Below are 26481 nucleotides of genomic sequence, written 5' to 3' on the forward strand. Positions count from 1 at the left end.
AAATAGTAGGAAATAAGTCTGGAAAAGTAAGTGGAAGTCAGGTTTTAGAAGGCTTTAAATGCCAGCCTATAGGTTTTATCTTGGAGACTGTTGGAGCAATCCTGACAATGGCATCCATAAACAAAAAGGGGATTTACTTTGCCCTAACACATGGACTTGTAACAAGGATACAGTGGTACTTAATTTCCATTGATGAGGCCTCCATTCCTCCCACATGGAAACAGGTTTTGTCATCAGTGAAGGGTGTGGTGACTCCCTCACCGACTACCAAGTTGGGGGAGGGGAGGAGTCTAACTCTAAGTGGGAGGAATTTTTATTATTTTAGGTGACCAGGAATCTGTGTCAAAGGATGCAGCGGCCAGTTAGATCACCAGGGCAGCTTTGTTGCCTTTCGGGAAAATTAATCTTTGTAGTGGGGAAATGAGGAACCCTTGTCCTATCATAGAAGTGACCAGGAACCAACGAAAGTTTTTGAGCAGGAGGGCAACCCTGATCTAAATCAGGTTTTAGCAATTTTAATTTGGCAGCTCTTCGGAAGATGGATGGGAGACCCATTGAAAGGCTATTACAGTAGTCCAGAGAAGTGGGCCTGATTAAAAGGCAGAATGGTACAGTGGTAAGAGTAATGCTTTTGGAATGCAAGGACTGGGGTTTTAATTTCATTCTTCTGTATGTTACCCTTGTGACCTTGGACAAGTTCCTTACCCTCTCTGGTCTTCAATGCTTTCATCTATAAAATAAAGGAGTTTGACTAGATGCCTTCTAAATCTATGATTCTATGAATTAGGCTATGTGACTTTAAATGAAGAGATAAAATGGGAGAGATGCTATAGAAGTAAGAATCAGCATAAGTAGTAATGAGACCAGAGTCAAAGCTGCCTCTAGCTTTGAAGCTGGATGATTTGAAAGATGGTATTATAATTGACTAAGGGAGTTTGGAAGAGGAGGCTTGGGGGGGGGGAAGACATTGAGCTCCATTTTGGACACGCTGAGTTTGAGGACACCCACAAGGAGTGCCAGCAGGCAATATCAGCAGGCAACATGGTAATATGGGACTGGAATTCAGAAGAGAAATTAGGGCTGGAGGTATAGATTCAGGACCTATGTATATAGAGGGCAGCTAGTTGGGCAGTGGATAAATCATCTGGCCTGGAGTCAGGAAGACCAGAGTTCAAATCTGGCCTCGAAATACTCAAAACACCAGCCTCAAAAATATGTGACCCTGGGCAAGTTACTTCACCCTATTTGACTCAATTCCCTCATTTATAAAATGAGCTGAAGAAGAAAATGGCAAACTGATGAGGATGGGATCTGAACCCCTGAAAGGAACAGACCATGTTTTTGGGATCTGGACCCCAAAAATGAAAAACCCTGGACTTTCCCACCTGGCCAAATCTCCCAATTCTGTTACCTCCCAATTGCCCCAGGCCACTTCCCACCCTTAATCCTATCTAGGCTCCATTCTCCCTTGGCTATGTGGTCCAGGTCCCTGGAGTTCTCATAGATTACTTGGCCACAACTAGATTCCTCCCATAGCCTTTCTGTTTATAAGGTCCATCTTGTCTCCATTAAGATGCTCAGATTTTTACAATCTAGCCAATACCTCACAGATGCTCAGATTCCTTAAGAATATGGCTAATACGGTGGATCTTTAATAAGTCTTGTCTTGGCTAAAAGAAGGCTTGGGTTGAATTCTTCCGGAAAGGACCCAAGTTTTTCAATCTTGGGGTTCCAGCACCTCTAGACCTCATCATTCTCAGGTTTTTCTGAAACCATTCCCTTCATCAATTCTTATAGTACAAAAGTACTCCATTCCCTACTTAACAGACACCCCTTCAATTTCCAATTCTTTGCCACCACAAAAAAAGAGCTGCTAATTTTTGTACATATGGGTCCTTTTCCTCTTTCTTTGATCTTGTTGGTTATTGAAAACTTTGATTTCTTCTTCTGAAAACTACCATTTATCAATTGAGGAATGGCTTTTATTCTTGTAAATTTAACTCAATTCCCTATTAAAAAAAACGTGCTGCAATGATTTTCCTCCAATTTCCTGCTTTTCTTCAGTTTTTGCTGCATTGGTTTAGTTTGTGCAAAAACTTTTTAGTTTTATGTAATCAAAATTATCCATTTTACCTCCTGTGATCCTCTCTGTCTCTTATTTGATCAAGAACTCTTCTATTCAGGTAATTTCTTACTCACCCCACTAATTTGCTTATGATATCACCCTTTTATAAACTGATTTTGAGCTTATCTTGGGGCAATATACGAAGTAAGAGTATGGTTGTGAAAGGAAGAACAAATACAGAGATGATCAAAGGAACTTTTTTTAAGGTTGGAAAAAAAACCCTGATTATGTTTGAAGGCATTAAGGAAGGAGCCAGTTGATAAGGAGTGGTTGAAGATTGGAGAGTGGGGCATAATGAAAGGTGAAAGCTCTAGAATACAGATTTTTAACCTTTTTTGTGTGTGTTTGGGAGTCTGGTGAAGTCTATGGACCTGAATAATGTTTTTAAATGCACAAAATAAGTGGGATTACAAAGGAAATTATATTGGATTTGTTATCAAAATATTTTTTTAAAAGTTCAGAGACCCCAAGTCCTATCTCTAGGAGATAGGAAGATGAGATCAAAGGCACAAGTTGGCCTTCCTAAGAATAGGTACTATCCCTTTTTCAGAGACTGGGTCTAAAGAAAAGAGAATGGGAGATGATGTATAAAGGATTTGAGTTGTGGAGTAGATGTTTTACGGTGCTCATAGACAGATGACATGTTGAATGTGAGAAGCATACAGAACTTGCCCATATTTATTTTCTTCATTAAGTAGGAGAAGAGTTCCTCTGCTAAGGAGGGAACCAACAAGGTCCAAGATACTTAAGAAGCATGATCTCAAATAGGGTGAGGCATACCACAAAAACGCAGTTTCCTCCCACTCTGGGTTTTGCCTGGGTCGGTTGCTTTACACCATGGCAGACTTTGGCATAATGAGAATCTGAGAGTCTGCCAGGTGTGAAGAGCAGCCCCCACGACGCTGGCACCAGAGAAGGGGGAAGCTAAGGTGCCAGCTCCCCGCTAACCCCCCCCTCCCATCTAGCAAAGAAAATGTCATCAGCTCAGCTCCTCATGGAAATGTAATCAGTGGGCTTACAGCAGTCTTTGTCTTAATTAGGTACTATTGATGGGAAGCCAGAGAAGGGAGAAGCATAGACACCTCTCCTCCTTTCCTCCCTCCCTGAGCCCCTTACTACCTCCAACCTCCTGCCAGTGATTTCCCCTAGGGCTTTGCCCCCCCCAAAAGCAAATAAAAACAATCAACTGCACCTCTACCCCTCCTCTCCTTGTTTCTAGTGTGCATAATGCTCTTCTAAGAGTCACCCCTGGGGGGGAGGTCCTTAGCGGAGTTGCTCCCCATCTCCAAATCCAAATGTTGTCCCGGCGGGGGAAAGAGGGTAAAGGCTCCTTTCACAACCTTTCCACTAGAGTCCAGTCTTCCCTCCCCCTCCCCCCATAACACGCACTTTGGTTTTCCAGCCCCATATAGCCATTCCTTCCAAACTGAGCCCCCAAGCTCTAAATCCAACCCGTATTCCATCCCGGGAATCCAGTTGCCCCTCTTCTTTCCCCCTCCCCAACCTCCCCATGCTCCCTGAATCTTAGACTCCCGTCCGGAAAAAAAAGGTAGAGAGGAAGAGAAGGGAACCGGTTGACGAACTTCGGCTCCGAGTTTTCCTTCAGACCCGGAGGGAGCCCGGGCCGCTTGGAAATCCCGGGCAGGGGAAACGAGGCAAGATTTGAGTCTTGCAGCCTTGCAGGTCCCCAGGAGTCTAGGCGCCATCTGCAGTCAGCTTCGCCTAGGGGAGCAGCCAGCCCCGTGGGCAGGCGCCCGTGTTCCCCACACTCGTTCCTACAAACTCCAGGGGGTGGAGGGAGAGAATTTCATTGTTTCTCGGGGACCCGTATACTTCCCTCCTGTCAACAATTGCCCGCACAGCCCCAGAGCCTAAGGGGGGGGGCGTAGGGGGAACTATAGCGGGGGGAGGCGGGAGGGGAGGTGACGACTCCGCCCCCTTCTTTCTTCTTGCTCCCGGGTCGTTGAGAGCTCGCTCTGTGGCCCCGCCCCCTTCCCCGGGCCAACTCACTCCAGCCTCCCAGCGGGGGGGGGGTTGCCATGGCGACGCGTGGGGTGCGCGAGCCTGTCGTGGCCACGCGGGTCTAACTCCAAATCGGAGCTACACTGTCTGCCGGTGAAGGGGAGGGAAGGGGAAATAGTTTTCAAAGGGTGAAGGTAACTGTGGGCAGGAGTTGGGGGGCACTTGTCCGAACTGAGTTCATTCCGGTTGTGCGAATTCCGAAGGGGGATGGGGGAAGTAGGATGTGCTAAAGGGGGCGAGGTGGCAGGGGTGGGTTGTGGGGGGGGACGGTGTATTTAAAGGGTTTTAAAGGGAGAATGACCTTCCTTCTTGAAGTGGTCCGTTTTGAAGAAAGAACATTATTCTTAGGTCATAAGAACAACAAAAATGGCCATTGACCTGGATTTGCAAAGCATTTTGCGGCCATAATCTCTGGTCTTAGGGCTTCAGTTGCTTGTGCTTCGTTCTCGAAGAGGACCATGACATCAGGAAGGTGATGCCATGACTTGCAAGTGGATTAGATTTAAGTGAGGCAGGGCTGTATAAAGTCATCAACCTCACTTTCTCATCCCGAGCCATCTGGGTCCAGTGGTAAGATGTAGATCAGGACGACTTAGGTGGCTCGCTGAATAGAGTGTTGGGCTAGGGATCAGGAATATTCATCTTCCTACCTTCAAATCTGGCCTCAGACATTTACTAGCTGTGTGACCCTGGGCAAGTCAGGTCTTCAGTAGGGAATGGAGTGAAGCACTTATAAAGAGAGGGGTAATCTCTATGTGGGGACTAGTAATTGGATCCAAAATCTTGGAGGAGGTCTAATACTAGGTAGCTGGCTTGAAGTGGAAGTTGGTTTTTATCCATACATAGATTTAACAGATTGCTTCCTCTTGGAGCACTGCACCAATCTTCCAAATCAGAAGTTCAAAACCTAGGATCAGTGCCCATGGAGCCCCTTGAGGAAGGAGTAAGGAAAGCAACAGGTGGCTCTGTGATGCCTGAAGTACTGAAGCCAAGTAAGGAAGGTGGTATAGACAGATTCAGGAGGAGAAAGAGAATCCCAATCGTTTTAAATTTGTTGTTACCCCACTGATGCCATAGTATTTCCCTTCCACTGAAAACTCAGAGGGATTATGGAGAGACCTAAGAAGAGCCTCTCTCACTCTAAGGGAGAAGATGCTATGACCATTTCAATATCTGTCTTTTACTATAGTTTGTTAGAAAGACCTTGATGACTAACCTTCATCCGTCTTCCTGTTTTTAATAGCCTTTGAGTCTATTTTCAGGGCAGATATCATTCTCTTCCTCATTTATTATGAGTATCTGGCCAGCTAAGGAATGTTCACAAATAGGAGGTATAAACTAAAGAGATAATTCACTAACTCAGAGTCCTTTAGCCTTTCTTTGTTCATTTTGCTTAGAACTGGAGACTTTAGAGTGGAGACAATTATCTCATCATCTTTACCCTTAAAGGAAACAACTTGGGGCAGAAAGTGAGTCTATAGATAGCTAAAGATGGGAAGAGAAAATGTCTCAAGTTTTTAACTCAGTTATTTGATACAGAGGGAACTGATTAAAAGGAGTGGGCAACTCCTGATTTCCCTTCCTTTTTCTCCCTGCCATCCCATTTTTCTCAACCCTGGCAAATCAAGTGGAAAAGTCATAGGCAACTGTATTATCCAACTGGTTGCTCTTTCCTGGACATCCCACATTCTCAGTACCTCTGGTCAAGCATATGGAATTCATAGAAAGGAGAGTCTACTAGCTTCCTAACCCATCTCTTTAACAGGTCATAGGGTCTTCAATAGATGTACAGTCGAGGCTAATTTTAACCTTTAACCTCTCTGGAGGAAGTGAGTATCTTCGAGAAAAGGAGGCGGCATGGCACAAAATATTTTGAACTGATTGATATTCCCTAGCCAAAATCCTATTGTATGCAAAGATTGTCATAGTGGCTTAGTTTTTATTTGTTAACAACAGAACTGTGTTGGAAAACTGAGTTTTGAGGAAGGACTCAGCAAGCCACTTCTAACTTGTAGCATCTCTCCAGGTCTTGTCTACATCATGTCATCCAAATTAAGCAGTGAAAAGAAGCGTCGATTAACTTCCAGGTCATCAGTCCAGTCTGTTCAAAGTTCCTGGACAGCGTCAGTCCCAGAACCGGAGCCTCTCAAGGAGGAACCTTCCATGATGATGGGTATCTTTACCTATTTGGGAGGGCCACATTGGATCTTTAGGAGAGAATATTACTAAGAGAACTAGGGGCTGCCAGGCAGCATGAGAGATAGCTACTTGAAGGTAGAGTGTTTGAGTTTAGAGACAACAGCTGGGGAACAGGAACAAAACCTTTTGGGTTTGAGGAAAAGCAAGAACTAAATGAAGGCCTGAACATTGAGTAAGTGGGTCCTGACCTCTTCAGAATCCTTTCCCTCTTGGGAAGCCTCCTTCTTGGAACCTCTCTCCCTTAGTTTTCCCATTATTGTTTTAAGAACTCACTGGCTATATCGTTTTGTGTGTGTGTGTGTGTGTGTGTGTGTGTGTGTGTGTGTGTGTGTGTGTGGAGGGAGGTTCCCAGCTCCTCTAATTCCTAGGCCCATCTTCCCCACTGAAGACAGCCTGGGATTTTTTTCCTTTTCTCATTTTTTTTTTCCATTTCCATCCTTGGTGGCAAAACAAATAGTGTTTCTTTTTTTCCCATTAAACCTGTTACCATGGAAACCCAGCCTGCTTTGTTCATTTCCCCTCCCCTTTACTCCTCTCCCCCCACCCCCATCCTGAGATTTTGAGCTGCCTCTTTTTGTTCCAGGCTCTGCTACCTTCCAATCCCCACCTTGGCAGGGACTTAGGGATAGGGGCAAGAGGCAGCAGAGAAAGCCACACCATCAGCTTAGAGGGGAGAAGAGAAGGGAGATGGGAGCTGTCAGAGATTACCTCCTGACTTCTTTCCTGGACTTGGGAGGCAGCAAATAGTGACTAGCAGAGTACCACATTACTGAATTTGGAGTTCCTGGATAGACTTCGAAGTGCTAAAATGCACTAAATGCACTAAAATGTGTAACTGAGAATGTGAGTCAGTGTGGCCATGGGCAATAGGCTAAGTCCAGATAAGTATTTTGTCTCAGGGTTGGGGACTTTAAAAATATGCAAGAATATCATTTGCATTCTCCTTCTGTTTGCTTAAATGAAAGCAGCTTAAAGTGTCCCAGGTCCCTAGGGTTCACAATTTCAGGAATAAATAAAACTGGAGGCCTTAAGTGAAGGAAGCAGTCAGGAAGACACCTGCCTCAGGTGTCTTTAGGTGTAACTCTGCTGGGGAGATATAGGAACCAATCCAAGGAAGGGGGGGTAGGAGGAGTAAAGGTTAGACTGAAGGTATCCTAAACTACCAGATATGAAAGGATAGAAACCTCCAAAGCAGTGTTAGAACTGACCTTGTTTCCCTAGCCTCGTTAGATATGGAGGGATCTAGCCTAGTTTACAGAACAAAGGGTAAAACACTCTTTTACTTCTCTTCACTCCATGTGCAATTTCAGTTCCCTTTTGAGGGGGTTTCTGTCTCCCTCCCATCATTCCCCATCCCTGTTCCACATTATTGTTTCTGTAATACAGTACTGATTCTCAAGAGTTACATCACTTAATTGTATATCTTAACATCAGCTGCCTAGTACAGCTTGTCATGTCTTTTAGTTACTTTCACCAGCCTGGAAAGTAATTTCCTGTCCAGTTGAACACTTCTGACCCTTCCTTGCCTTTGGACAGGTAGTTTATATCTCTGCCTAGTGAGAGAGAGAGAGAGAGAGAGAGAGAGAGAGAGAGAGAGAGAGAGAGAAGAGAAGAAGTGTGTGTGTGTGTGTGTGTGTGTGTGTGTGTGTTTGGAGAGCAGGAACTTAATAAGCTTCATTTGGTTTTCTCAGAACAATCAAGGGAGAGAAGTAGAAACCTTTGAGACTGATAGCCAAGAGAGAGTAGATTTGAGTGAGATGGGACTGGGTGCTCAGTGCTTGGGGTTTTGGGAGCAGAAATGATTCGTAAGACAGCACTTCTTGGGCCCATGGAACTAGGCTCTTGGATTAATGGAGGCTGAGAACTTGGATGCCTGGAACTCCAGTGTTAATTGGGAAATAGAAGAGGAGGATGTCTCCTCATGCCTCTTTGGTTTCCCTCAGACACAAGTATTGATGACCATGAAGAAATAGTAGAAGAGTTCCTGTATGAGGACCTGGTAGATGTGGTAAGTTGAAGAATCCCATTGAGTTCAACATTCCTCCATCCATCTGAGGAAACAGAACGATTGCAATAAGTGTCACTTGTTGGGAACCCTTTCTTATTTATTAAATGTTCACCAGTACTTCATTTTAGGAATCTTTTAGCCTCACTTCAGCAATTCTACCTTCCTTGGGTTGGCTCCCATCTCTCCTCAGTAGCCTTATGCTTAGGGATGCCCGAGGCAAAAGCCAGATGATATCCTTGACTGACTTCTAGCTTTATTTCCAACTGATAATGTCTCAACACCAGGATTTGGGTAATTTAAGTTTAGCACCCATCTGTCAGGAAGTAAGTGGGATGTTTCATCTTCAGTCCTTTGGACTCCTGGTCTGTCACTGCAACAAGAGCTCAAATGATGTTTTTGTGCATGGTTGAGCAGTTTGAAAACTGCTCTTTGGAATTTGGACTAGGGAATGTTATTAAATACTGCTCAAAATGTGGATTTTTATGGCTCTACCCCACACCTAGAATCTCCTTTCGCAGTTAGCGGTGTGCACATTCATAGGACATAGGCATTTAGTCTATTTCTATCATAGCCACATGGTTTATTGAAAATGTTAAGTGCTCTTAAGTGGAACCCTCTGACTTCAACAATCTCAAAGAAATCCTCTTGCTTATCCTTCTGGTTTTCAGCTATGGCTGGACAGTCCCTGAACCACGCTCACCCACTTAGTGTGGAGAGGGAATAAGGGGAGAGAGATCTAGGTCTGGAAACACAACCCAGATTATAAACAAGGGAAGGAGTGGTGTGGGGAAGGAGATTAGTCTCCCTTGCCTGGGCTTGCCAGTCCAGTGCCATTTACAATAATTTCCAGGTATTTCATGTAATTTTTGTGATCCTGGTTACCACCAGACCTTCAGCTACCACTATTCAGCACTCCCTGGTCTCAAAGTCAGGTGCCAAAAATGCCCACATCACAAATAAGGAATATTAGTTTCATCTAAATGGCTCTCTCTGACTCTAAGTAGCTGCCCCGTCTTCCCATGGGATCATCTGGAGGTCCCTACCTCAGAGTCAATTGGAAGAAAAAGAGAATGCCAGATATGTGTTCCTGAAGATGGGCCTCATCCCTTTCTGGTGTCTCACCATTTTGTTTGCTTTATGGGAATTTCTGACCCACTAGTCTCCCTACAGAAATGAAACAAGATTCAGGAATGCTGGTTGTGAGATCAAAAGTTGAAAGGTCTATGAAAGAATATTGAGTCCTTATTGAATTCTCTCTAATCTCTCTCTCCCTTCCTAGTATCCACAAGTTCAGTTTGGTGAAATAATTGTGACCCATCTGGTAGTGGGGAATTCTAAGTAAGGAATAGGTATCCTCTGTTGCTATCTCTTATTTTTTTCTTTTTTGCATCAGGTGGACTAAGAGAAATTTTTTCAGAAATATTAGAGATCATCTGATCTCTTAATGTCACCTGAATGTCCTAATTCCTTAAGTTGTTTTAAAAAATATATATTTTTACAGTAATTCATAATTTATGTCTCTCACTGTACCTTCCCCCAATGAACAAATTAAAAAAGAAACAAGCCAACCTTTTTACAAACAATATAATTTCCCACATTAGCCATATCCAAAAAATTGAATCTCTGCATTTTAGATTCATCTCCTAGTGCGATGTTTTATCTTCAGTGTTTTGGACTCTTAGTCTATCACTGCACTGATCGGACTTCTAAAATCTTTTGAAGTTGTTTTTCTCTGCGTTATTATCATATAAACTTCTCTCATTTCTGCTTTCTTCACTTAATCAGTTTGTAAAGGTATTCCCAGTTTTCTCTGAAAATATCTGTTTCATCATTTCTTATGGCACAGTAACATTCCATTACATTCATACTTGGGTTTTTTCATTCCTTCTTTCCTTATCACTCTTCTCTTTTCCCCTTTCTAAGGCTAGACAATTTAAAAAAAGTATTTTTTTCTCCAATGACATGTTAAAACAATTTTTAACATGAAAAAGGTTTTGAGTTCCAAATTCTATCCCTCCCATTCTCCCTTCTCCCTCTTCCCCTCTCTGGGACAGTAAGCACTCTGATATAGGTTATACATGTGCAATCATATAAAACATTTCCATATTATTCATTTTGTACACGATGACTCAAAGAAAAAAAAAGAAAGTGAAAAATAGTATGCTTCAGTCTGTATTCAGACAACGTCATTTCTTTCAACACAGGCGGATACATGTGTCATCATGAGTCCTTTGGGATTGTCTTGGGTCATTGTGTTGCTGAAAATAGCTAAGTTATTCAGAGTTCTTCATTGTACAATATTGTTGTTATGTACAATGTTCTCCTGGTTCTGCTCATTTCACTTTGCATCAGTTCATGTAAGTCCAGGTTTTTCTGAAATCATCATGCTTGTCATTTCTTATAGCACAATAACATTCCATCACAATCATACACCACAGCTTGTTCAGCCATTCTCCAACTAACGGGCATCTCCTCGATTTCCAGTTTTCTAAGGCTAGACAATTTAAACATTGTATTCTAAACAACTGAGAGGATTAACAAAGATTACTTCTTGCTGCTTCCAAGCAACATCACAATTTAGACCCACCTTCGCATTTCTAGGAATTGCAAAGGAATTTCTAGGAACAACAAAATACGGTTTTAAAATTGGCAAAGCATTTTGTGTTTATGTTTATGTTATCACTTAAGCATCACAATGATTCTGTGAGGTAGGTAGTTGATATATTATTTCATTTTATGGGCTAAGGAAAGAAGGAGACAAGCATTTATTAGCACTTACTATATGCCAGTCACTGTGCTAAGAGCTGGGGACACAAAGAAAGGAAACAGACCTTGCTCTCAGGGAGCTCACAGTTTTAATGGGAAGGGACAGGAAAACACTGAGTTCAATATGCTCTACCTCCTATTTTGCTTCCTTTCATTCATAGCAGGGTTTATAGCCTTTTTTTTTTTCAGTATCATGGACTCCTTTGGCCATGTGATAGAGCCTGTGGACCCTTTTATTAGAAAAAGACCCAGTGAAATCTCTCTATAGATGACTTATGGGAAGGGTGTGTGGACACCCCATTTCAGAACCCTTGGTCTATAGTGCTCTATAAACTAGACTTTTTTTTTGTATCTTTTAACAGTGGTCTGGATTATTCTTTGGCGTCATCCTATTTGTCTTCCCTACCCTTCATACTGTCATTTTCCAAGAATCCTCTGGTGAGGGAGGGAAAAGGAAAAAGACAGTCCCTGCCCTCAAAGAACTCACAGTCTAATGAAAAGAGACAGGATAATATTAAGTCAAGGCGCTAGTGTTCCCCTTAGTGTGATTAATTCCTGCTACCCATTATGAGAGCTTCCCCCTCATGCCCACGCTTTCAGGAACCAAATTCTTTATTTTTTAAATTACATTTTTAAAATGTAAAATGTGAAAAGCTAAATTAAAAAAATTTTTACATTCGTTTAAAAATTTTGAGTTCTAAAATTCTCTTCCTCTCCCCACCCATTGAGAAGATAAGCAATGTGATACCTATTTATAGTCATGCAAAACACATTTCAACATTATCCATGTTGCAAACAAAAGCAAGAAAAAAAGTGAAAAAAATGCTAATCCACTCAGTATGGAAGCTTTTTTTTTTACTCATCTAGGTAGACAGTCTAGAGTACATTCCCATATTTTAACTACCTCTTTTATAATAAAAGTTGCTTGTTATAACTTTTGATGGCTAGGTGACTCAGTGGAAAGTGTTAGGCCTAGAGTCAGGAGCACTCGAGTCTAAATTGGGCCTCAGATGCTTACTAGCTGTGTGACCCTGGGCAAATCACTTAACCCCCTACTTGCCTCGGTTCCCTCATCTGTAAAGTGGGGCTAATAATTGCCCCCGAAAGTCAAGAGTTGTTGTGAAGAACAACGTAAAGCACTTTGCAAACCCCAGACTGCTCTATAAATGATAACTCTTATTATGTTGAATTTTTGTATCTGTAGACATGAATGAAAAATCTCTGGAAGTCTTCTTCTTGTTCCAGTTTGTCATTACTCTTATAGATAGAAAGTAACTTTTTGTCTGTCCTAAATATGTCCTGCTTCACAATTGGCTTTCGAAGACTTGAAATCTGCTTTTTCTTTACTTTTTTTTTTCCCAGTCCAAATCAGTATAGTTCCTTTTATCTCTATAGCACAAACTTTCCCAACCCATTTGTGGCTTAAAGGGTCATCTTAGGCCTCTTTGTCCTTCTCCTTTGGCAGAAGAAATTCTTCCGATGCCGAATGGTGTTGACAGGCCTAGCGGAGGCCCCCTGGATGGAGGAACATGATCAGATCCTGGAGCATTTTATACTGGAGCCTGGAGAGCCCATTCTCACTGTTTTCATTGACTCCTGCGCAGGGCTTAAGCTGGAACTGGGGATGCCCATTCAGGTACCTCATGGAATTGTAGGCTGTCAGAGCCAGATGGGACTTCAGAATCAGCTGGTTCAAACCCCACGTTTATAGATGAGGAAAACTGAGGCTCAGAGAGAGGTGGTGGCTTGTCTAAATCGGCTGCTCTCAGAATCTTTACTTACCTTTCTTCTTTATTATTCCATGACCACGGCTCAGTGCCCCTCACAGCCTCATTTCATCCATTATGAGTTGCAGTCATGTCTTCATCAATGGTTATTGATGATCATATAGAAAATGGAAATGGTGCCAAACTTGAGGGGAAGACCTGGGTTTGAATCTCTGACACTTACTAGCTCCATCACCCTACAAAAGTCATTAAACTTTTCAAAGCCTCAGTTTCCTCACTTGTAAAATGTAAATAATAATATTTGCACTACCCCCACTTCACAAAGTTGTCAGGAAAAGTATCTTGTAAATGTTAAAGTACTACATAGTAATGATAATAAGTATTATTATATAAAAATATTTCCTCTTCTATTGTATGGCCACCATATTGTCTCTGGCTCTTCCTTTTTTTATGCTTTCTCTTTAGTTGAAGATCTTCCCGTCTAAAGCTAGTCTACCACCCATGTCTTCTCCATGAATTCTGGAAATTTGGCCTAATCCCTTAGTCCCACTGTGAAAATTCCAGTGGGACAGCAGTAGGTCACACATGTGTAGGCCATTAGCTGGTGATGTGGGTCGTGTGTGGGGGCCGAGGTCTAACCTGCTTCTACTCCTGCAGAATCAGAACCAGATCATGTACTTCATTCGACAGTTGCTGGTCCCCATCACCTGTGAGAACTTTGAGATGACTGTGCAGTTTGGGACAGTGCGAGGTTCCTACATCCCAGCTCTACTTCGTCTGCTCAATGGCATCTATGCCCCACAGCTTTTTAGCAACACCACCTGGCCTGAGAGCATCCGCAACCATTTCTCCTCCCATCTTCACAAATTCTTGGCCTGCTTGACAGGTGAGGGATGGGGTGGGAGAGGTGGAGATACCTGAGGACTTGCTTTTTTTTTTTTTTTTTGGTGAGGCAATCGGGGTTAAGTGACTTGCTCAGGGTCAGGCCGAGTTTGAACTCAGGTCCTCCTGACTCCAAAACCCGAGCTTCATCCACTGTGCCACATAGCTGCCCCATGCCTGAGGACTTGGATTACCCTTCTTGCCAATAGTGTAAGTAGCTTCCTTATCTATAAAACGGGGATGGTACCATTAGCACTGTGGACTACATAAAATTTTTGTAGACCCCAAAGTGTTGCCTGCATGAAGGGGACTTAATATCATGAAAGGGGTAAGAAGAACAGCTGCCTTGGGTTTAGTTTGGAGTGGAGCATAGAGCACATCCCCTGAGCTGCCTGCATCCTGCCATTGCAAATGCCTTATTTTGTTGACTGCCTCTTGAGAGAGAGCCAGGTGGCTCAGTGGATAGAGTACTGAGCCTGGAGTCAGGAAGATCTGAATTAAAATCCAGCCTTAGACACTTAATAGCTGTGTGAGCCTGGGTAAGTCACTTCACCCTGTTTGCCTCAGTTTTCCTTATCTGTAAAAATGAGCTGGAGAAGGAAATGGCAAGCCACTCCATATCTTTGCCAAGAAAACCCCAAATGAGGTCACAACTGAAAAACAATTGAACAACAATAAAACCCTGCAAAGTGGGAATAGAGTACAGCTCAATACCCTTGTGCCAGGGAGAATAGGAGGCATTAATGCACTTCTTTGACCTTATCCCATGAGGAAAAACATTACTAATCATTTCTCTGAAGCTTCCCTTTCCCCAGGCCTCCTCTCCTTGCTGTCCCTTTAGTAGAATCTTAAAATACGCTCACTGGAAGTCTTACCTTCTTATGCTTTTTGTGCAATAATAGTTTGCATCTAGCCATCTTCTCTTCCCCTCCACCTCCAACGTGAGATGGGAACTGAGGCCAAGAAAGTTTTGTTCCATCCTGTGAACCACTGTAATCACTCCTCAGATACTCGGCATAAGCTGGAGGGACACACTGTCCTTTACATCCCCTTGGAAGCCATAAATATGAATCCAGAAGTGGTAGTGAAGGACAAAGAGCTGGTGCAACGATTAGAGGGTAAATAACTGCTTCATTTGGATGCTGTGTATATATATATGTGTGTGTGTGTGCGGACCCTGGAGAGTCCAAGAAATGGGAAAAGACAGAAATATGGGGTGGTTGGTGACAAGGGAGTGTAAAGAAGAGAGTGAGGGCCATTCTTGGAGGGAGTTTGGGGATGATATTAGAAGGATCTAGGTGGTGCACTGGATAGAGTGCCCAGCCTGGAGAGAGTTCAAATCTGGCCTCAGACACTTAGTAGCTTTGTGACCCTGGGCAAGTCACTTAACCCTGTTTGCCTCAGTTCCCTTATCTGTAAAATGGAGAAGGAAATGACTATCCACTCCAGTATCTTTGCCAAGAAAATCCCAAACAAGGTCGTGAAGACTCAGACATCACTGAAATGACTGAAATTAGGGAGGAAGAGAAAGGTAGTAGAAATAGGGAAGACGTTGAGTCAAGGCTACTGGTGTCCCCCCTTACAGTCTACTCTCTCTTTTAGCTTCCATGGTGCACTGGACCCGACAGATAAAAGAGGTGCTCAGTGCCCAGGAAGCAGTAGATACCGGTGAAAACTTGGGCCCTCTGGAGGAAATCGAGTTTTGGCTCAACCGGTGCATGGACTTGTCTGGAATCAGTGCGCAACTGGTCAAGAAAGGAGTAAAGCACATTGAGTCAATCCTACGTCTTGCCAAGTCTTCTTATTTGAGTCCTTTTCTGAAGTTGGCCCGACAGATCCAGGTTTGGGAATAGGTCAAAGTGACTGGGGGTTGGACCTGCAGCAGGTAGTAAAGGGGAATGGGACATTCCATGGAAGTGGAGATAATAGAGTCTAAGGAGAGTAAGCCACAATTCAACAGCATAGATTCAGTTCAATTAAATACTCATTTAAAATAAGTACCTACTATGTGCACAGTTCTGTATTTGGAGGATATGCTGGGGATGAAAAGAAAAAAATGAGCTTACCCTCAGGAAGCATGTATTATACTGAGGGATGCAACATGTGCATAAATCAGCCTAGACGATGCAGAATTAAGAACTTAAGGTTTGGTGAAAGAGATGGTGCCTAAGCCAAGCCATGAATGAGGACAGATACTGAAAAGCAAAGATGGATTCCAGGTACGAGGGTCAGGCCATGAGAATTTATGGAGAGGCGGAATGTTCAATTTGGGACTAGGTTAGTCTGGTCTGACAGGAACACAGACACATGAGAAATGGATTAATATGAAATCAGGCTGGAAAGGCAGGTTGGGATAAGAGTGTAGAGGCCTTTCAATTCCAAGTTCAAGAGTTTTTCTATTTTATTCTAGAGGCAGCAAGGGAGCTTTTGAAGGGTTTTGAGCAGGGTGTCAACATGGTCAGGCCTGTGCCTTAGAGAGATGACTTCAGCAGCTGTGGGGAGGATGAATTCATTGCAGAGGGGAGGGATTAGGAGGCTGTTAACAGTAGGCCAAGTGAGAGAAGTTGAGAATCTGATCTAGGGTGTCATTTGTGCAGATGGACAGGAGGCATTGAATGGAAGTGAGAGATTTTGTGGAGGTAGGATCATGGGAAGGATTTTAAAGTTTGGGTTAGACCTGAACATGATTTTTGTCATTGGGAAAATAATTCATCGACTGAGAGGACTTGAAGAAGAGAGAAAGAGGGAATAATTTATTCCCTCCTAGAAGGAAATGATATCAAGGATACAAGTATTGTCTAACCTATATCAAATTGCTTTCCTTCTCAAGGAGGAGGGAGGGAGAGAATCTGGAACTCAACATTTTAAAAAATGAATAATAGAAAAATTTAATTGTAATTGGAAAAATTAAAATAGAAAAAAAGAAACCATTAGTAAAGGACACAGGTGGAGAAGGAGGAGGACCATTATTTCCTCAGAGATAGAAATAAAAGAGGATAGGATGGATGAAAATGTAGAGCAATTTTGAGATGTGGAGTAGGACAGAAGGAACTCCTGAAAGGTAGACTCTCTTATCTTCTCAGTGCGACAATTGGCATCTTGGTGACCCAAGGGCTCTTACCCTGCAAATGGGTAGGCTTCAGATTCTTCTAGGGAGCAGCATCACAAATATAGCTTTGATTAACCCCTCACTAGCCAGGTCTGAAATTAATGTAGGGGGTGAAATGGAATATTTCTCAAAATTTTTAATCTGTTCTCTATACCTAGCTCAGAATTTCTGCCCTTTCTGTGACTTCTATTTTCACAGCTCACTGGGAATAGATTCAGAGATTCAGACTTAGTATCCTGTAGTTATATAGTTTTATTTTTTTATTTTACATTTTTATTTTGTTTTTACATCATATTCATTTCTGGCTGTTACACCCCTATCCTGACTTGTAACAAAGAAAAACAATTGAGCAGAACCATTTGACTCAGCAATTTTGCCTGACAATGTGAATTTGTTTTCTGAAACAAGTGGATTATTTCTGTCTTCACTTTGCCCTATCTGGGCAGTTTTCATTTTTTGTAAATGTAGTGTCTAGGCTTTTTTGTCATGGTTTCCAGAAGTTCCATGAATCTTAAGTTATCTCTCCTTGATTTGTTTTGTAGGTCATTTTGTTGATATCAGGTATCTTCTATTTTCTTCTATTTTTTCTTTTGATTTTTGTTCTGATATTTTTTGCTGTCTCATGGGGTCATTGATTTGTCTGGTTTATTTTAGTTTTCAGGGAGTCTAACTTGGATAAATAAGGTTTACCACTTTCTGTTCTAAGCTACTTGTTCTGCTTCCAGTTCTTTCCTCCAGTGCTTTTAATTTGCTTTTTTAAAAAATTGTTTGCTTCATTTCTTCTAGGTAGTCCTTAAGAAAAATATTTTTTCCTTAGAGTCACTGTTTGCAGTTATTATAAAATTATTCTCTCCTTTTGGGGCAGTCTCTAGGTCAATAATACATTTTTTTTTTAAAGGCAGTTGGGGTTAAGTGACTTGCCCATGGTCACACAGCTAGGAAGTGTCAAGTGTTTGATCTGAGGCCTGATTTGAACTCAGGTCCTCCTGACTTCAGGGCTCATGCTCTAACCACTGCACCACCTAGCTGCCTCTCTATAAGAAACTTTTTAAAATGCTGGGGTTTTTTTTGTTTGTTTTGCATATTTTTCTAGCTTTAGTTACTGAACTGAGGCTTTGTGCCAAGACCAGGGTCTGCCTTCTGTGACACTTTGGGGTGGAATGATTGGCCCTGTTGCATTCTACCTGGACCCTCTGGGTTCCTGTGCTCCCCTCTGTATCCCACGATTAGGCACACCATGTGATATGTGCTTCAGGTTGCTGCATCTTCAGGGCCCTGTGTAGTGTCCCAGGACAGAGTGCCAACTCATACTACTCTGATCACTGCCACACCTCCATGGTCTCTGAGGCTCCCCAGGGCTCCAGGGTCCTTGCCCCGAGGCTTTCTGGCCTCTCTGGGGTTTTCTCAAAGACTCCTCCTGTAAGGTGTCTCTAGACACAAAGTCTTGTGGGCTACATGTGTCTCTGACATATGTCACTGGTTGCCCTGGGAGGTTGAGCTTTTTTGCTTGTACTCGTGTTGGTCGTGCCAGTGGCCTCTTTTAGTATTGCTTGCAATTTTCTGGCCAATTTTTTTTGAGGGTGCAGTTCTGGGGTGGAAGGGTCACTATTCATTAATGGGAAAAGTAGGACCCCTAAGCTTTATATCCAAGATTTGACTACCTCCCCACCAAATACTAGTTCCATGATGAACAGGATAGGAAATAGCAAAGAAACCCATTTATCCCACTTGATAACAAAATATAAATGAGAGAAAGTGTACATATATAAGAGAATATATACCAGACAGTACAGAGTGAAGGAGCTCTCTCACTGGGAGTTGAAGCTCAACCAAGACAGAGAGTCTCAGATCTCACTCAAGGGAAAATTTCCTGAAGTTTCTGGTGTAGCAAACTGATGGGGGCATGATGGGGCTGCCAGCTCCTCTTATGTCTGCTTCTTCTCAGAGTCTTTTTTTTTTTTTCAGCCACCTGGAGTGGGCTTGGCATTGTCCATCTTCCTTCTTGCATCTGAAAGCCAGAAGTGCTAGAAACAACTGCAGAGCCCGAAGAGACTAGAATTGAAAGAGACTGGAAACTCTCCTCTCTTGTGCTCTCTCTAACTCCTTCCCACTCATCGTGCAAGCGCAGGCAGGGTGTTGATCCCCATCAGTGAGGATAGAGTCCCATACCAGTAGGCTTTGTTGGGTTACCACCACAGTAGAAAGCTTATAGCTGCTGTTAGACTCTTTTGGGATATAGATACTTAAACCTCCAACCTGAAGCAGTTTGTGGGACTGCTAAATTGGTATTTCATATTTCACTTCAGCTCTGCTCTGTCTGAACAAGCTCCTTCAAGGTCCTTGTGTTCTGTCCAGGTAGGCCAGAGGTGGAGAGAGGAATTCTCTTGTTGTTAGTAGTCACTCTCTTTTGTGCTGAAACTACTCTGGTTGCCATGGTTGCCCAGTGAAAGTCACATGTGGCCAGCTCAGGGTTCTGCTTCCTCTCCTACTCTCTCTCTATAGAAGATGGAGGAAAACCCAAAGGTTCCTGGATTTACCAGCATTGCAACGGTTTCTCCAAGAAGCTGAGATTCAGTCACTCTCTTCTGTGTTGTCTTAGAAGCTTAGCTTGAAAAGGCCAAGGTCCTCCATGGCATCCTGGGCCTTCTCCAGTTGTCCTGATCCATATCTGGCCACTGGACCCAGATAGCTCTGGAGGAGAAAGTGAGGCTGGTGACTTTAAACAGCCCTCCCTCACTTAAATCCAAGTCATTTGCATGTCATGGCATTACCTCCCTGATATCATGGTCCTTTTCGTGAATGAAGGACATACAGCAACGGCAATAATTGTAATTACTGTCTGCCATTGTATTTATTCTTTTTGCAACCTTCCTCCTCTATTCCCCTCCAGGAAGATTTCAAAAATCCCTACTGTATTGAAAAACACTGCCCTCATGTCCTGATCCCATGGTAAAAGTCCTCTCTCGTTTCCCTGGGAAGAAATAAAAATCCTATTTTAAAAAAACAATTTAGGCTCCCTCACAAGGCAGTCAGTCCAGTCCTTCCCAGAAATACCGTTACATTAGTTCTTATTGAGATATCCAGGATTGCTGGACTGCTTGACTTCACAAAGATGTGGCCCAGTCTGGAAATGTCCACCTTGGGATCATTACTCAGTCACCTATGCTCAAAGAAGAAATGAAACAGAGAGGCAACCCCAAACCCAGGCTTAAGACTCCCCTAGGCAGGACATGTGCTTTAGATGCCATGGTGCTACATGGTGGCATGGGCAGTATCTACCTTCACCACCCCTGTAGAGTAAAACTTAAATAGGAGGGAAATGAGAAGAAAATAAATATTTATTAAGTGCCAACTGTGTTCCAGGCATTGTGCTAAGCTGTTTTACAAATATCTTCTCATTTGATCCTTACAATAACCCTGTGAAGCAAGTGGTATAAAGATCCCCATTTTACAGTTGAGGAAACTGAGGCAGATAGAAGTTAAATGACTTGCCAGGGTCATGAAGCTAGTAAACATCTGAGACTGGATTTGAATAGTCCTGATATGAATAGCTGATAGAAAGAGAGATGCAGCCAGAGGACGAAGTCATCCTCCTTTAAAATCTTTTTAGTGGGTCATTCTTCCTGGCTTAGCGGCCAGTCCTCTTGGTTCAACTCAGTTGGTGAACCATGGGACCACCCCAGATTTACTGCATCATCCCAAAGCAACAAACTTACCATCATAGTGGCACATGTTTTGCTGGAATTGACCAGAGTGCAGACTCAGCATGGGATATCTCCATTATTACACTTAGTTTGACAACTCTTTGCAAAGTTGGTCTATTCCTCAATTTTAGGCTTTTGCATTTGTTTTTTAAAAATTGTATTTAAATTTAATTTCAATTATTTTTTTAGCAACTGCTCATAATGAAGTTGTTTATTTCCTCCCTTAACAGCCACGAGATGTGCTGTTGTTTCACTATAGTTTCATAGACATTTTCCCACTTTTTCCAGGCAGACCTTCTCTATTTCCTTTTTTCTACCACCTTCTGTAGTAGGCCACCCTCCCATATGACAAAGTCAACACACATCCTTTGTGCTGAAAGGTTATCGTTAAAGTTGAGTTCAGAATTTGCTGTCCTCAGATTCCACATAAATATATAAAAGCTGGGCCTTTGGTGTTTTCCATCAGATTACCCATTTTTTCCCATCTTAGTTGCTTTGCCAATGCCATTGTGATGCAGTTGTATGACTAGTTCTGTGTGCCCAGGGGCATACAGATTCTTTCCTGAGAAAATCTCTACCTTAGATTGATTTATTTTTTACCAGAGATTTAAGTCTATAGTATCCTTTCCCAACTTCAACAAGCTTTTCAGTTTGCCCAGTGGCAAACTTTCTCTGCTTATTAGGGTTTCTGATTTTTAAAATTGGCTCCTTCCCTTCAAAGGGAAGTACAGTGATCAATTTCTAGGTATTATTTCCTTCTCCCCCTGTATCAGGAACTTGCAAATGATCAACTGTGTTGAGATTCACAAAAAACAGACTGGCTGATCTGTGTGAATTTGTGATTCCTGCCCATTTCTCTTTTATAGCTCATTTTTTAAAAATTAAAAAAAAAAAACAAAAAAATTCACATTTGTCATGTTGTGAAGAAGAATTAGGACCAATGGGAGGAACCACAAGAAAGAAGAGACAAAACAACAACAATAACAACAAAAGAGAGCAAATAGTATGCTTCAATTTTCATTTAAACTCCATAGTTCTTTCTTTGATGTGAATAGCATTTTCCATCATGAGACCTTTGGAGATGACTTAGATCCTTGCATTGCTGAGAAGAGCTAAGTCTATCAAAGTTAGTCATTGCACAATGTGGCTGTTACTGTGTACAATGTTCTCCTGGTTCTGTCCAATAATAGCTCATTTCTTTGAAAAAAGAATTGAGTAGTCTTTTCCATAGACTATTCTTTTTTATTATGAAGTGAACAAAGACCACTAGTTTTGAACATTTCCATATATAGAGAAGCACAGAAAAGGAATATTACATACAAACCATAAATCACATTACCCAAAGCTTGTTTTTCATATGTATATACTACATTAAGCATGTCAGTTCCAAATACTGTCTTTGATTCCCTCTGAATCTCCTTCTGTTCTGTGCATTTAAAAAATGCTTCAGTACTGATCTTTTCTCCTTTTTTGACATAACTATCACTAACTCTCCTCTCCTCCACTATTTTACCTCTCCAAAACCCTCCCCCCACATCTTGTAATGGTCGGTTAAGTGGTGCAGTGGATAGAGTGCTGGCCGTGGAGTCAGGACCTGAGTTCAAATGTGGCCTCAAGAGACTTAATTGCTGTGTGATCCTGGGCAAGTCACTTAACCTTGTTTGCCTTAATTCCTCATCTTTAAAAGGAGCTGGAGAAGGAAATGGCAAACACCTTAGTATCTTTGCCAAGAAAACCCCCAAAGAGAAGTCAGATACAACTGAAATGATTCAACAACACCTTGTAACAAGTTTATGTAGTCATGTAGAACATTGGCTAGATTTAAAAAAATGTACATTTCATTCTGTAGTTCTAGTACGCCACTTTTTTATCAAGAGGTGGGAAGCATGCTTCATTCTTGAACCTCTGGAATCATAACTGGTCATTGTGTTGATTGGAGTTCTTCAGTTTTTCAGAATTGTTTTTCTTTACAGTGTTGTAGTCATCATATTAATATTTTTCCTGGTTCTGCTTACTTTACTGGATCAATTCGTGCAAATCTTCCCAAATGTCTTTGAGAGCCTCCTTTTTTTTTACTTTTTAAAAATGGTTTTACCGATGTCTTTTCTTTCTTCTTAATGTCATCATAGTTGTCTCCAGTATCCCTCCACTTCCCTCTTCCAGAGAGCCATCCTATGTAACAAGTATTGAAAAATCTGAAAACATGTGTAATATGTATAATACCTGTGGACTTCCCATTTCCATGAAGGGAATAGGTTAGAATATCTCTTCATTCAAACTATTCTACATCTTTGTAATTTTGTTACTTTTACTTTTTTTTTTTTGGTGAGGCAATGGGGTTAAGTGACTTTGGCCAGGGTCACACAGCTAGTAAATGTCAAGTGTTTGAGGCCGTATTTGAACTCAGGTCCTCCTGACTCCAAGGCCAGAGCTCTAACCATTGTGCCACCTAGCTTCCTCTTGTTACATTTACTTTTGGTTTTTTTTATGCATGGTTGTTCTTTGTAGTCATTGTATAGAGAGGCTAGTTGGCACTATAGTGCATAGGGTGCTAGACTTGGAGTCAGAAACACTCATCTTCCTGAGTTCAGATCTGGCCTCAGACACTTACTATGTGACCCTGGGCAAGTCACTTAACTCTGTTTGCCTCAGTTAGCATAAAATGAGCTGGAGAAAGAAATGACAGACCACTGCAGTATCTTTGCCAAGAAAACTCCAAATGAGGTCACAGAGTCAGAATTGAAAAATGACTGAAAAGTCATTGTGTATATTGTTTTCTTTGCTTAGCTTTCTTCACTTTGCATCAGTTCGTATAGATCTTTCTATGCATTCTATGCTTTCTGTGTTCATCACATGTATTGTTTTTTACAGCACAGTAACATTCCATTATATTCCTGTACCACACTTTGCATAGCCATTCCCCAGTTGTTGGGCTTCTCCTTTGTTTCCAATTCTTTTGTATTACAAAAGTGCTGGTGTAAATATTTTGGCGTATGTGAAGACTTTTTTCTTATTGATGCCTTCCTTAGGCCCAGTCATGGAATCTCTAATTCAAAGGGTATGGAACTTTTTGCTGCTTTATTTGCACAATTCCAAATTGTTTTCAAAATAGTTGTATAATTTCACAGCTCCACCAACAGTGTATTAATGTGCTCATCATTCCACAACCCCTCCAACGCTATTACCATTTTGATTTATTTTTCTCTTATTAATAGTCATTTGGAGCATTCTTACATTTGGTTGTGAATACTTTGCAATTCTCCTTTGAGAACTGTTTCCTTTGACCACTTATCTAAATGGTCAAGACACAAATATTTATTAGTTGTTCACATACCTTAAAAGTGAAATTTGATACAATTTTTTTTTTACCGATTCAACCATCCATGCATCCCTGGTATAAATCTCTGTGGTCCTAATAAATGATATGTGACAAGATTTTGTTTAAAAATTTTGAGTCAATATTCATTAATAATTTTGGTCTATAGTTTTCCTCTGTGTTTTATCTTTCCCTTGTTTAGGTATTAGCACTATATTTGTCTCATAAAAGGATTCTGGTAGGGTACTTTCTCAGTTTTTGGGAATAGTTTGTGGAAAGCCTTCCTTTGATAATTTCTTAGGGTGTTGTAACATTCATTTGCCATAATTTGTTCAGGCATTCCCCAATTGGTGGACATCCCTTTAGTTTCTCGTTCTTTGTTATATCAAAAGTGCTGCTATGAATATTTTTGTACATCTGGGTTCTCTCCCTCTTCCTTTTATCTTTTTGGGATATGTGCTCAATGGGTCACAGTTTAGTGACTTTTGGGGTATAGTTCCAAATGGTTTTCAGACTGGCTGGAAAACCAACTCACAACTCCATGAACAATGTATTAGTAGTGGTCGTGTTCTCTCATATCCTCTCCAGCAATTATCACTTTCATTTAAAAATTATCTTTGCCAGCTGTTGAGTGTGAAGTGAAATCTTAGAATTTTAAAATGTTCGTTTCTCTAATAATGACTCAAAGTATTTTTGTTGATAGTTGTTTGTTGATGGTTGTTGATAGTTTGCTTTTCTTCTTTTGAGAACTGCCTGTTTATATCCTTTGACCACTTGTTTAATGGGGAATAGCTCTTGTTCTTATGTATTTTAGTCAGTTCCTATATATCCTGGATATTGAACTTTGAGCAGAGAAACTATGCAAAGGTTTTTCCCCTGTTTACTATTTCCCTTCTGACTTAGCTGCATTAATTTTATTTGTTTAAAAGCTTTTCAGTTATATGTAATCGCAGTTGTTAATTTTATCTTCTGTGATTCTCTCTATTCCTTGTTTAGTCAAGCAGTCTATCCATAGTTGTGAAAAGTTTCTCCTTCTATTCTCTTCTAATGTCTTAATGATGTAACTTCACAATGTATCCATTTGGAGCTCATTATGGTCTGTGGTGTGAGATGCTGGTCTAAGCCTAATTTCTGCCATGCTATTTTCCAACTTTCCTAGTAGTTTTTGTTGAATAGTGATTCCTGACTCCATTAGTTGCTATCCTTGAGGTTTTTGAATACTTTGCTACTGTGATCAATTGTTTCCGGGACTTGAGTAACTAATGTATTTCATGGATCAACTTTTCTATTTTTAAAGTAGTTAAATTTAAAGTAGTTAAAGTAGTTAAATAAAGAGTTGCAATGATTACTGCTTTATAGTATAGTTTGAGATTTGATACAGCTTGTCCCCTTTCCTTCCCACTTTTTTCATTTCCCTTGAGATTCTTGTTCTTTTGCTCCTCCCGATGAACTTTGTTATAGTTTTTTTTTCTAACTGTACAAAGTAACACTTTAGTTTGATTATTATGGCATTAAATAAGTAAATTAATTTAGACAATATTGTCTAGATTATTTTTATTATAGTAGCAAGGCCCAGCTATATGCAATTAATATCTCTCCAATTAAGTCTATCTTTATTTCTGTTAATAGCATTTTGTATAGTTATAGTTATATAAATCCTGAGTTTGTCTTGTGTAATTCATGATGAACATGCAAAATCAATTTACTGTTACTTATGCTAACTAGTGCTGTGAAAACACTAATTAGATGCATATGCTAGTAATCAAACTTTATTAATCAAATGTGTAGGAAAATTAGTTTATATTATCTGTTAGACAATATAAACATCAACCCCATTAGGAACAAAGCATCAACCTAATTTCCCAGGGCTTCCCAGTAAGCATATGTTATATCAGTACTCTGTAACAAGGTTGTCTCTCTGCCCAGCTGAAGGCCATGTGTCTTCCTCCAAGGTGGTTGACTGACAAGTCGACAAATCTTCATTAGTAAATAAATAATGCCTTCAAGTGAACATAGGGGATGCTTTAGTCTTAAGTGAAGGGAACAGGGGGACGCAAGAGCCAGCCTCAGTTATGACCTAAGATCAGTCTGAAGATTGGGGGTCTCTGGTGGGTTTCTTAAAGTTCTGGCTATGGGCATTAGCTGGTTACGACCAAGTTTTGGTTGGTGATTGATTACCTGAAGTTATGATGAAACAAACTACCAACCAAAGATAACATCAGTAACAAGTGTTTCTCAGCTGTTGACTAGATTTGGAGGACACAGGTCATTAGTAGTAGTTCTTTACCAAATCTGAGAGACCCTCCTATCATTAATTACCAATTGGTTACCAAATCTGGGGTACACATGTGCCCGACTCAAGTCCTTATTACCGAAAAATAACTTACGTAACAATCATTCATTCACAAAATGGAAGCTTAAAACAAGTTATTCTCACTACATTTTGGTAGGTGGATCCCTCCAACTACTGATATCTACATCTGTATATGTATTATGATTTTTGTGAGTTTCATTTTTAATCTGTCTTTTTGTTTATTGTTTCAATTAATTTTTTTAGTTGAATCTCTAGGGTTCTCTAAGTAGACGATATCATCTGCAAAAAATGATAGTTTTGCTTCCTCTT

At 41.2% G+C, this 26481-nt stretch overlaps 1 protein-coding gene across 1 annotated transcript in view; it reads left to right on the forward strand.

Annotated features, from left to right (window-relative positions):
• The first annotated feature begins 6179 nt into the window (after positions 1-6179).
• DNAH2 (dynein axonemal heavy chain 2) overlaps positions 6180-26481 on the forward strand; it is a 124726-nt gene continuing 104424 nt past the window's right edge. Inside the window, exons 1-6 of the mRNA XM_020966713.2 lie at positions 6180-6320; positions 8290-8354; positions 12586-12756; positions 13505-13733; positions 14737-14847; positions 15332-15570. Coding sequence (XP_020822372.1) covers positions 6188-6320; positions 8290-8354; positions 12586-12756; positions 13505-13733; positions 14737-14847; positions 15332-15570 — 948 coding nt within the window. The 5' untranslated portion in view covers positions 6180-6187. The remainder of the gene's footprint in view (positions 6321-8289; positions 8355-12585; positions 12757-13504; positions 13734-14736; positions 14848-15331; positions 15571-26481) is intronic.

This window comes from Phascolarctos cinereus, unplaced genomic scaffold (genome assembly GCF_003287225.1).
Source record: "Phascolarctos cinereus isolate Bilbo 61053 unplaced genomic scaffold, phaCin_HiC Scaffold_5;HRSCAF=322, whole genome shotgun sequence".
NCBI classification, from domain to species: domain Eukaryota; kingdom Metazoa; phylum Chordata; class Mammalia; order Diprotodontia; family Phascolarctidae; genus Phascolarctos; species Phascolarctos cinereus.